At 39.7% G+C, this 12,633-nt stretch overlaps 1 protein-coding gene across 2 annotated transcripts; it reads left to right on the forward strand.

Moving 5' to 3' along the window:
- The first annotated feature begins 74 nt into the window (after positions 1-74).
- Positions 75-10,977, forward strand: LOC5512534 (Golgi-associated plant pathogenesis-related protein 1). Of its 2 annotated transcripts, none has more exons than XR_007313896.1 (4): positions 75-3,385; positions 8,193-8,301; positions 9,356-9,581; positions 10,690-10,977. XR_007313896.1 is itself a non-coding variant. In XM_048733181.1 (4 exons), the coding sequence occupies exons 2-4, from the start codon at positions 8,229-8,231 to the stop codon at positions 10,892-10,894; spliced, it is 504 nt and encodes a 167-aa protein (XP_048589138.1). In that variant the 5' UTR covers positions 7,220-7,504; positions 8,193-8,228; the 3' UTR covers positions 10,895-10,977. The 2 variants fall into 2 exon arrangements, 1 of the variants encoding a protein (XP_048589138.1); XM_048733181.1 differs by lacking the exon at positions 75-3,385 and adding an exon at positions 7,220-7,504.
- Positions 10,978-12,633: the final 1,656 nt, after the last annotated feature.

Here is a 12,633-nt window from a genome sequence, read left to right on the forward strand (position 1 = left end):
TTCGGTCACACGGCGTTATTTGTTATTTTGAAAATCATTCCAGAATACAAGGAACCGATGCCCATAGTAAGAAATCGTGTCTTCTTTATCCATCTCGAATTGCGCTTTTCCTGGTTTTTCCGTCATGTCAATTCTTATCCATTTAGAGTAATAACGCCCAGTCGACGACGAACATGTTAAGCATTCATCTGGACAGTTTAGCATACAATTGGACAGGATAAAGATATTTCTAGCGCACGATGCAACCTTTGTCACAATCGTAATTATTTTGCGGATGCTGTATTTAAACAGATTTGCTAAGTAGGATGGACGTCTCAGTCTACTTACATAAAATTGAATATCTAATTATTTTTCATAAGCCATTTAAATGGAAACGTGTTAAATCCAACTATTTCGTTCGATTATTGTGAGCTAATACGTAAGGACTTTAACCATGTCTTCTCCTCCAAGCACGTTCAATCACTCGTTGATCAGCAATGGAACCAACTGTTCGTCAACTGAACGATCCTCTGCATCCATCCACCAAGAGGTTTGGCTCGTGTCACTTCTGCTTGTAGTTATTATCGGTCTGAGTCTTAATCTTTCCGTCATCTCACTCGTGATGATGAAAAAAGTGCCGCGAAGGAACATGAATCTTTTGGTCGCTAACATGGCATTCAGCGACTTTTTATCACTTCTACTGGAGCCTTCGTCTCTTCTGTCCCAAATGACGGGAAACTCGCCATGGATTGGGGTTAGTTATCTGGCAGATGTGACTTGTAAGTTGTACACATTCACGATGAACACATCCACATGGGTTTCCCTTGTGACACTTTTGGTTATCTCCGTGGAGAGGTTCCGAGCAGTGTCATCCGTTGTACATGTGACGGAAAAACGCAGCGTTCTCATTATCCTGCTACTTGTGTCCTGGGTTTTACCTGGACTGCTTAACTCTAGTACTTTTGCTTTCTGCGCGGCTAATAACATCGGAGGGACATTTCAATGCTTGTGCGTCTTTACAATGCAGTCAGCGATCTATGCTGTTGCTGCAAATGTAATCTTCGTATTATTGGTGATCGTAATTCTCTGCCTCAATTTTGCAATTATACGTAAACTTGTTCGCTCTCAAGTGGCGATACACATCCCAGAGGCTCAGCAACAAAAGCGAGCTCGAAGGTTTCGCTCTGCGACGCGCATGGTCATAACTTCTCTTTTTCTGTTTGTACTCTGTGCGACCCCCCTCTACATAGTGCTCACAATCTTTAGAATGCAGTTTTTATTGGGAGTTCCAATTCTTAGTGAGTGGAGCGGGAATATGATTAATGCAGTAACTGTTCTGTTTTTTGTCAATCCTGCCGCAAGCCCGATCATCTACTTTGTATTTCTCGGCGACTTTAGAAAAGTGTTACGCAAGTTTTGCTGCAGAAAGAAGGTTATTGGTCAACCGAATGCGGAACCGGGATTACCACTTACTTAATGAGGAACCGGAAGAACTACACTCTTGATGTGGAACCGGATGAACTACACATTTAATTATTGTCCTTCGGGAAAAACTGTCCGTGAACAAATCTGAAATAGGGTTGGGAACTGTTGAGGAGTTCAGAAACCGAAGGTCTCTTATAAGTGCTAATGCCTAAAGGTGAACATCGCACTAAAAAATGAACTTATCACTTTGGAAATCAGACTTTTGGAACCTTCTCGTGTGCGACTTCCAGTTTGTCCTTACCTGTTTGAATTATTTTTTCTCGTCTTATTAAAAAAACCAGATCCTATTCGTTGCAGCCCGAACTGCCAATTGTTCTTTTAAATCATATAATATATGGTAAATGAGGTAGAAAACTTTAGTCGAACATTACTTCAAATCAACTACATTTCCTTCCACTTCCTTCTTATTTGAATCGTTTTATTATTTTCATGACATGACGCTGCAAATAAGCCCATTTCACATCTAATAAGGCATAAAATTTCACTGAGTGCTTAGCTAGTAATAGCAAACACAGTATCAAACGCGACATTAATGCGACTGATGCGACTTTTTGTAAAGAGTTTTTGAAATTTTCGTCCATGAGCCCATGCATAGCGCAAGGATGATCAATGTAAATATATTTTAAATAGCCAAAATCTGGGTATGTGCATTTCGGCCTCACGTTATTTGTGTTTCCAGAATACAAGGAACCGATGCCCATAGTAAGAAATCAAGTCTTTTTCATCCATCTCGAATTGCGTTTTTCCTGGTTTTTCCGTCATGTCTATTTTAATCCATTTGAAGTAATAACGCCCAGTCTGCGACGAAAATGTTAAGCATTCATCTGGACAGTTGAGCATACAATTGGGCAGGATGAAGAAGATATTTCTAGCGCACGGTGCAACATTTGTCACAATCGTAATTATTTCGCTGATGCTGTATAGAAACAGATTTGCTAAGTAGGATGGACGTCTCAGTCCACTCACATAAAATTGAATATTTAATTATTTTTCATAAGACATTGGCATGGAAACGTTTGTCAAATCCAACCATTTCGTTCGATTATTGTTAAGCCTTCTGCGTTAGGACTTTAACCATGTCGTCTCCTCCAAGCATGTTCAATCACTCGCTGATCAGCAATGGAACCAAAACTTCGTCAACTGAACGATCCTCGGCATCCATCCACCAAGAGGTTCGACTTTACTCTTAATGAGGAACCGGATGAACTACACATTTGTGAAACCGGAAGTACTACTCAATGAGGAACAGGAAGAACTACACACGTAATGCGGAACCGGAAGTACCAATCAATAAGGAACCGGAAGAACTACACAATGTGGAACCGGAAGAACCACTCAATAAGAAACCGAAAGAACTATACTCTTAATGAGGAACCGGATGAGCTACACATTTAATTAATGTCCTTCGGGAAAAACACTTTGTATTCATACTGAAAATCAAAATCAAGTTAGCGTTTACCCTTCAGTTCTACATGAGATTTCTGTTCTCATTGAACCTCAAAACTAGCATTTTTTTTGCAATATATCATAATATAATAATAAACATTAGCGCGTGAAAATTTATGCATAGTCACTGTTGTCTATTCAACGAATTTCCAAAAAAAATTCCGTGGGATACACTTTTATTCGCCTCGATATTCGTCATCGCATGGAATTTACGAGGCGCACATCAAAAATACCACGGAAAACTATGGAAAACTTGTTTTTCACAAACGTAAAATAATAGTAGGGGCGGGTTCTTTGCTTAAAATTCATAAAGTGCAAACATGATTTCTGATTGGGAGAAATTCATCCTTTCATCAAAACCTTCGTTAAAGTGCAAACGGTCCACATGAGAGAATTTTGCGAATGACGAAACCTTCTGATTTATCAAAGCTGACAACCAATAAGAAATCGAGATTACGTGCAAGTATTGTTTAAGGTAACTTAAGGAGACATTATTTTCACAAAGCTCCAGCAAACATGCGTAACATAGAAATCAAAACCAAAAATTTCACAAATAGAAATTGCAAACTCTTCCTCTTAAAAACTGTTTAAACTTACAAGCAAAAACATACTGAAATAAGGGAGGGGGATTCTTTTACATTAGCATGACGAGAGGGTGTATTGTAGGGTGGTGGCAGAAGGGTGGTGTCCAGGAAACGCACCATTCACGCTAATGCGCTAGTTTGTTGTAAATCTTGTGCTGAAAAGTGTTAAAGGTCAAAGAATGAACTTATCATTTTCACGTTGTGAATTTTGTGCTGAAAAGTAATGAAAGGTCCGACTTTGGCAATGGAAGGGCAACACAATTGTATACATTTTTGTTTTCTATATTTTTCTTTATTCTAAAATAAACTACTCTCGGTTGCTAAGAGAACCTGAAGTCATTTTAATTCTAATAGCACAACAACATGTGGAACAACTCAGGAACTTGGCCAGAAGGTTGGTCATTTCTTTTGAGGCATCGTCAAATACATTTGAAGAAAACTTTGTCGTTTCGAGGGACTGGTACCGAGGACTCATAGTTTCTTTTCAGATACTTTCTCTTTTGACTAAAGATGGTCACAGTCACTATTTTTCTCCTCTGATTAAAAGTCAAAAGGTTTACGAAGCACCTGCGGTACGGTAACCTTAAACATGTCAAGAATCATGCAGTTTTCCCAAAAAGGAATATATTAGTTTCCTTATATGGTTTGGCAAAAACGACAATTTTTGGCTAAATTTTCTTGGTATACGTTATACATGTGATACCTATGACAGCGCACCCCCGTGAGCATATCCCGGGTACGCACATCAAACTAAGGATGCACAAAACAATCATTTGAGAAAATCTCAAATACTAGCAATCATAATGTCCAGTGAGTCGCGTATCCAAGTAAGGTCCAAGTTCAAGTTCCAATAAAAAACGTGCTCGAAACTCCGCAATACAACGCGACGAGTTAGTGTCTACTATAACAACACAATAAACATGATGGAATTTTTAGTATGCTTGTTAACGATTCAATAATTATAATCGAGACATGGGGTAGTCTCCTCACAGCCGCTTTTAGTTTCGGTCAAATAACGTTTTCCTTTGTGATGAGTAGTTATTGTATTCCCTTAAACAATACTTTGACTAAACTAGATTAAAAAACTATGGAATCTGTGTTTTTATCGTTGTCCTGGAAATCAAAATTTCACCCTCAAAACTAGCAGTTTTTTGCAATTTTGTTGCCGACAGTGTGATATGTAAAATATTATTTTAAATAGAAAACAAAAAACTGTTCTGTTCAGTATTTAGTGCGCTATGCCCGCAAAAATGAGATTCAGACTTCTACCCGCCGAAATGAGACCTAGAGATTTCGTGAGTTTGCGGAAATCCTTTCGCTCCATGCACATGGATGTGACCCTATTTTGAAATACGTGTATACTCATGTATTTTGATATATACGCCTATTTCAAATAACGTTGTCAGTGCAAACGGCAAATGGCGATTGTCAAATGGCAGTTCTCCTATTTAAAAATACCATGTAACTCGTCAAATTTCTACTAAATGTAGGAAAATGTGGATCATTTCTGCGATAATATTACCTATCATCTTTATTCTTACAAATAGTTATACCCATAGTAGTGATTGGTCTTAGAACTGCCATTTGCCATTTGTACTGACAACGTTTATTGAAATGTGTAGTTCCAGAAAATATCCATCCCCCCCTTGAGGGGATTGGAAATTCCGGGGGGTGGGGGTTCAGAAGCCCAGAAATTTCCAGAGGGGAGGGGGGTAAAATGCCCTTCTTCCAGAGGGGTGGGGGGTCATACCTCCGACCCCCTCAATAGGGAGGGTATGGAAATTTTTGGAACTACACAATAATGGTGTATATTTTCTAATGTCTTGGATTGCTAGCTATCGCAAGGCTGGTTCGGCTGGTATAAGAGCGAATGGGCTGAGAAACATTGTGCTTGTGTACAGTCATTGAGCATTAGATATCTGTCAAACCGCACCGAGCATTGTCATTGCTTACTCCACCGAGAGACGCTTACTTTAGAATAGTTGTGTCAGCGCGCGTAATTTCATCTTTTGGCGGGAAATACCTCTTTTATGTATACCGACAAAAAACAAGAGAGAGGCCTTTGCTATTAGACTTTATGGCGTGTCAATTTAAATTTTAGTAATGTATACGGACAAGAGAAAACAAAGAGGAGTGAGGTCTTTGCTATTGGACTTTGTGGCGTGTCAATTCCCATATTTTCTAATTTTAGTCACAGCAGAATGCTAACCCTTCCCCGCGCGCCAGTACACTCTTTTTTTATAAGAACGTATGATTGTCAGGTCAGAGGACATTTTAAGGCTGAATGAGTTCTTAACGATGTTCATAAATTTTATTGTATATAAAAATATAATACCCAATAAATAATTAGAGGGAGAATTACACTAATAATCAAAAGCAATAATAAGGTTGTTACTATGAGCACAAAGAACGCATCAGGACTAAAAAAGATTTTTCTGCTATCTGAGCCTCGGCATGTTCTTAGCATGCTCTTAAAATTTGGTGAAATCTCAGTAATCTCAGCCTGGACGTTCTTATAAAAAAATGTTCTTCTAAAAAAAGAGTGTATCTGCATTTTGTTGTTTTCCTACTGGTTTAACCTGTTTGCATTTTGTTGTTTTCCTACTGGTTTAACCTGTTTGCATTTTGTTGTTTTCCTACTGGTTTAACCTGTTTGCCATAAATACCATTCTAAAATTCTTTCTCATATCACGAACATGGAAGTAGTGGCTTTATTTGTTGATCTTTACGAGAATTACGGTAAAAATGAGAGCTCGAAATATGATCAACTTCCTCTTAAGTTCTTTAAATGCAAATCATATGAATGCTATATTTTTCGGAAAGTGTTTTAGTAGCTCAGCCGCCAAAAATGCCTTTTTTCTTAAGGTGAGACGGTACGTGCAGTAAAGCCGTACAACTTTTGTCGCAGCATTTGCAAAAAAAAAGTCTGAAGGCGATGTTGCGCATTTTACTACCGGCGCACAAACTTTTGTCGCAGCAAAAGATAGACCGATCCTAGCTGTTGATCCGCCATCTTTTTTCTCCGTGACATTGATGTGTGACTTTCGTTCAACCAATCACAAGCCTTATTGCAACTGCTTGAGTATGCCTGACGTCACTTTGCTGCGAGACAAGTTGGGTTGTTGTAGAAATACGGGCTACATCTACGATTTTTTTTTTTTGCAAAAAGTAGAACCATCTACTTCAGCAGCAAACTTGCAACAAACTTGCAACAAAAAAAATGCTGCGACAAAAGTTGGTTCGCCTGTGGTAAAACGCGCAACTTCACTTACGAACTTTTTGGCAGCAATGCTGTCACAAAAGTTGTACGATTTTGCTGCTCGTATAACCGTACATTTATTGTCAACCATATGCTATTGCTTTGCACAGGGCTTGGCTTGAGTGAGCAGATGGCATTTCGGGGCCTGATGTGAGGAGGTGGAATTATTAAATTTTTCAATTTCACAATATTGAGTCTAGCGAATGCCGTGTACACAAACATTTGCTTCGTTTTAATCTCCTTACAAATATACTTTTTAAAACATACTTTACTGTGGATTCTCATATTGTGGGGTAAGATCAAAACTTTCAGATGAACGATTTAGGAAACTTATCGCAGACCGCAGTTTACCAAAGATAATCAGATCTTTAATGGTAGAACGTCCAACTCTGATAGCTGCTATTAGCAAAATTAGGATAACGGTCGGCTTCTTAATTCGCTATCTTAGCTACCCTTAGTGTTTTCTCTGATATGGGTGTGCCAGAAGATAACACTTTTTAATTTTTTTAAGCATTCAAACAGGGTTTGTAGGGCAAAAAAAGAAACTCTTGGAGGGAATTCTCTAATCTAAATACTGTAACTTTGAGGAGCCCCTGGATTGTTTGGATTAAAAAGCTAAACAATCCAGGGGCATTTGTTTAAGGAGAGATAGAAACACTCGAAATATAGATATGCCAGATTAGAAAAAAAGCTATAAAAGCACAATGCTGACTTATCTACATGCAGCAAGTTCATTCAAAAGAAACGAAAGGTGAGTAAAGAATCTTAGAAAATCAAAATATTTCTGTTAGATGTTTAAAAACACAATTTATTAGACAACTGAGGAAACGGAAAATATAGATCGCGGACGTGCTTTTATAGGCTGCGTATTTTGTCAAAAATATGTCAATTCTATCTCGCTCAAATTACTATCCCTCGGTGAAGGCGGGGAAACGGTCTAAAATATGTCAACTTTTTAAAACGTATATTTTGTATAAACATTTCGACATTTTTTTTAAATACAAAAGAAATTGTTTTGAATTTTGTCTGAATTATGTCAAATTGCACTTAAACATCGATAGGGCCGTAGCAGGGGACTGAGAGAGCGCACGTACCCCCTCCCCCTCCCCCTCAGTAGCAGTAGTGGCCCGGCTTCACATTTTGGATTTAAACAGCGATCGAAAAGTTTTTCAAGGAGATTGTATTCTCGCTTGATTTTTTAATAAGTAGTTATTGATCAGGGCCGTAGCAAGTGGTGAGGCACTCCCCCTCCCCTCCCCCCCAATCCCAGTATTTTGAAAAATTATAAGGAAATAACCAGTAGGGGCGTGGCCGTGCCCACAAATATTTTTCTCAATATTTCTGAACTGTGCCCCCCCCCCCCCCCAATATTTCGGGGTCTGCTGCGTTGACTGACTGTTGATTGATGATAGTCTGATTGCTTCTCTTTATCATATTAGACTTCTCCTGCTTTGACGTACTGGTAGCATAACACCATGGTGACCGGAGCCCGTGCATTAATTGTTGCCTTTCTGGCCATATTCTGTGTGCGACAGGCCCGGGCGATCTGTAAGTTTATTGTTGTACTAGCGGCAAGTATGACGGGCGATTTGTAAGCAGTGCCCACCTTCTTTACATAACATGTTATCTCAACAACAGCAACCATATAATTCACAACAGAGCAACTAAAACAGCAGCAACCACAATAGCTTAAAGGGGCAGCGTCATGGTACTGCGCATGTCTGGAGTCAGTGTTTACTGTAGGCTTTCAATTGTCTACACACAGTTAAACTTTAAGCTGTTAATGCAATATTTTTTTGAAACTGCGTTTATTGATAGTTTGCGGTCACTTCCTTTGAATGAAAGTCCCCCACATATAATAAAGGCGCATAAGTCAATATTAGAATTTGACTGAAATTCATTGTGTTCGAGCCGGAGAGCTATTGCAAAGCTCTTACCATGAAACTGACACTTCTGGAGGGCCGACAAAAACCTCAATCAAAAAAATTTACTTCTCCTGACAAAAAAAAATATTAGAATCCGCGCTATTAAACAGGCCATGCGCTCTAAATAGTAAGTCACATCCTTAAATAAATTCCCAATAGACACACTGCTTTTACAATTTTGAAATATTTTTCACGTTTTCGGCTAAAAAATCATCGGAGATTGTTACGTAATCGACCGGAAGTAAAATGGTGACAGCTTTAAACAGTGGCACTAGCCTGCTAATACCAAAACAAAAGTTATATCCACCACAATACGGCTGAACTCTTTGTTCAGCTGTCCTCTGATGATACTCTCTACAGCGAACCAGCTATACCCGTCCACAATTCACACATCGATTTCTATGACAGGCGCGTACACAGGGGGGTGAGCAGGGTGCGCGCACCTCCTTGGCGGCCAAAACGTATGTATTTTCTTATAAAGGAATCTTCAAACACTATGTTTTTTTCCATATGATGCCAATGACTGCGCACCCCCCCCTCCCCCTCAGCCAATCCTGGGTACGCAACTGTATGGCACGAAGCCAGTAAATATGCAAGGAAAATCTAAATGAGTTGACGGGTATCCTGTTTAGTTTAGTATTTTAGCCAGCTTGTCTTTAATGATATTCTCTGTTTAGCTGCATTTGGAGTGAGTTGCCTAGCGGAGCATAATAAATACCGCGAGAGGAACGGCGCTCCCCCTCTAGTGTGGGACGGTACCCTTGAGGCTCATGCCAAGGCCTGGGCCAAGAAACTCAGCTCCGGTCGCCTCCCCCCTGGGGTGTTCCATGACATGAGGAGTCGTGAGGGTGAGAACATCGCCATAATATCAGAGCCGACGTGCGAAGAGGCGCTTAGCATGTGGTAAGCTTATGCAATGATGTAATAGCCGACGTGGCGCTTAGCATGTGGTAAGCTTATGCAATGATGTCATAGCCGAAGTGGCGCTTAGCATGTTGTAAGCTTGTACAATGATGTAATAGCCGACGTGGCGCTTAGCATGTGGTAAGCTTATACAATGATGTCATAGCCGAAGTGGCGCTCAGCATGTGGTAAGCTTATACAATGATGTAATAGCCGACGTGGCGCTTAGCATGTGGTAAGCTTATGCAATGATGTCATAGCCGAAGTGGCGCTTAGCATGTTGTAAGCTTGTACAATGATGTAATAGCCGACGTGGCGCTTAGCATGTTGTAAGCTTATACAATGATGTAATAGCCGACGTGGCGCTTAGCATGTGGTAAGCTTATACAATAATGTAATAGCCGACGTGGCGCTTAGCATGTGGTAAGCTTATACAATGATGTAATAGCCGACGTGGCGCTTAGCATGTGGTAAGCTTATACAATGATGTAATAGCCGACGTGGCGCTTAGCATGTGGTAAGCTTATACAATGATGTCATAGCCGACGTGGCGCTTAGCATGTGGTAAGCTTATACAATGATGTAATAGCCGACGTGGCGCTTAGCATGTGGTAAGCTTATACAATGATGTCATAGCCGAAGTGGCGCTTAGCATGTGGTAAGCTTATGCAATGATTTCAGAGCCGAAGTGAGGGCCTCAACAGGGGCGTTTTTATAGAAAAGCGCACTGTGGGGTGTGGCTCTGGTGATAGGACACTAGATCCAAATCTAGAAACATTTATATCTAAATGCACTCATAAAATTAGCCATCTCCCGAAATCAACCGGAGGCGAAATCATCTCGTCACATGAGCAGGGTGGGGTCCGGACCGCTTTGACCCCCCCCCCTGGACACGCGCCTACTTTACATGTGGCAAGCTAACGCCATGATGTAAGAACCGACGACTTAAGGTCAAGAGTACCTAAGACACCTGCTAAGGGTGACATCATTTGTAACTGGTCTTAGAGATTATTTCTTTCTTAATCAATTTCTGTATTTCATAAGGTATAAGTAAGCATGGATAGAACATTGTCTATTTTTGTTTATGTTATGCTTTAATCACCGGCAGGATGGACGAGTTCATAGATTACAAGGATGAAGGATACTGCGCCAACCCCCCGAGACTACCCCCCTATCACCTCATGCATTTCACACAAGTCACGTGGAAGGCGACCCGTCGGCTCGGGGTGGCTGTGTCAGGGAACTGGCTGGTGGCGCGCTACTCACCCTCGGGGAACTGGGGCGGACAGTTTGGCAGGAACGTTGAGTGCTAGAGAACTGTTGAGTCAAAATGTTTTTATCGATGTATTTGTCCATTCAAAAAGATCTCAAAAGTAATAAAGCTATCTAAATATTAGTAAGTGGTTATTTTCAAACACAAGGGTACAATGTTTTAATACATTTCGCAGAAGACAAAACCGTTATATTTGCTCGCCCTCCTTCCCTCCTTATATAGAACCTTCACGTTTCATACACGGTGAAACAAAAATAGAACTGCGATAGATAGGGCTGTAGTAACTTTTGCCATTCTACGACCATGTTACTTTAAGTAACATTAAAATGCTGACTTTAGCCCCCCTCGCAGGCGTTTTTAGGCAGGCGTCGCTCGCTCCCCGGAAAATAGCGATGCCTGCCTAAAAACGCCTGCGAGGGAGGCTATGCTGACTTGAGCTCTTCCAAATGTACTTATACAACACTATAATGCTGACTTGAGCTCTTCCACATGTACTTATATAACACTATAATGCTGACTTGAGCTCTTCCACATTTACTTATATAACACTATAATGCTGACTTGAGCTCTTCTACATGTACTTATATAACACTATAATGCTGACTTGAGCTCTTCCACATTTACTTATATAACACTATAATGCTGACTTGAGCTCTTCCACATGTACTTATATAACACTACAATGCTGACTTGAGCTCTTCCACATGTACTTATATAACACTATAATGCTGACTTGAGCTCTTCTACATGTACTTATATAACACTATAATGCTGACTTGAGCTCTTCCACATGTACTTATATAACACTATAATGCTGACTTGAGCTCTTCCACATTTACTTATATAACACTATAATGCTGACTTGACCTCTTCCACATGTACTTATATAACACTATAATGCTGACTTGAGCTCTTCCACATGTACTTATATAACACTATAATGCTGACTTGAGCTCTTCCACATGTACTTATATAACACTATAATGCTGACTTGAGCTCTTCCACATGTACTTATATAACACTATAATGCTGACTTGAGCTCTTCCACATGTACTTATATAACACTATAATGCTGACTTGAGCTCTTCCACATGTACTTATATAACACTATAATGCTGACTTGAGCTCTTCTACATGTACTTATATAACACTATAATGCTGACTTGAGCTCTTCCACATGTACTTATATAACACTATAATGCTGACTTGAGCTCTTCCACATTTACTTATATAACACTATAATGCTGACTTGAGCTCTTCCACATGTACTTATATAACACTATAATGCTGACTTGAGCTCTTCCACATTTACTTATACAACACTATAATGCTGACTTGAGCTCTTCCACATGTATTATATAACACTATAATGCTGACTTGAGCTCTTCCACATGTACTTATATAACACTATAATGCTGACTTGAGCTCTTCCACATGTATTATATAACACTATAATGCTGACTTGAGCTCTTCCACATGTACTTATATAACACTATAATGCTGACTTGAGCTCTTCCACATGTACTTATACAACACTATAATGCTGACTTGAGCTCTTCCACATGTACTTATATAACACTATAATGCTGACTTGAGCTCTTCCACATTTACTTATATAACACTATAATGCTGACTTGAGCTCTTCCACATGTACTTATATAACACTATAATGCTGACTTGAGCTCTTCCACATTTACTTATATAACACTATAATGCTGACTTGAGCTCTTCCACATTTACTTATATAACACTATAATGCTGACTTGAGCTCTTCAACAT

Source organism: Nematostella vectensis, chromosome 10, assembly GCF_932526225.1.
Source record: "Nematostella vectensis chromosome 10, jaNemVect1.1, whole genome shotgun sequence".
Taxonomy (NCBI): domain Eukaryota; kingdom Metazoa; phylum Cnidaria; class Anthozoa; order Actiniaria; family Edwardsiidae; genus Nematostella; species Nematostella vectensis.

Excerpts from the sequence above, each read along its gene's own strand:
- LOC5512534 (XM_048733181.1), top strand. The coding sequence starts at position 8,229 with ATGGTGACCGGAGCCCGTGCATTAATTGTTGCCTTTCTGGCCATATTC. Across the intron at positions 8,302-9,355 it reads GCGACAGGCCCGGGCGATCT|CTGCATTTGGAGTGAGTTGC; the intron begins GTAAGTTTATTG and ends TTCTCTGTTTAG. Across the intron at positions 9,582-10,689 it reads GAAGAGGCGCTTAGCATGTG|GATGGACGAGTTCATAGATT; the intron begins GTAAGCTTATGC and ends AATCACCGGCAG.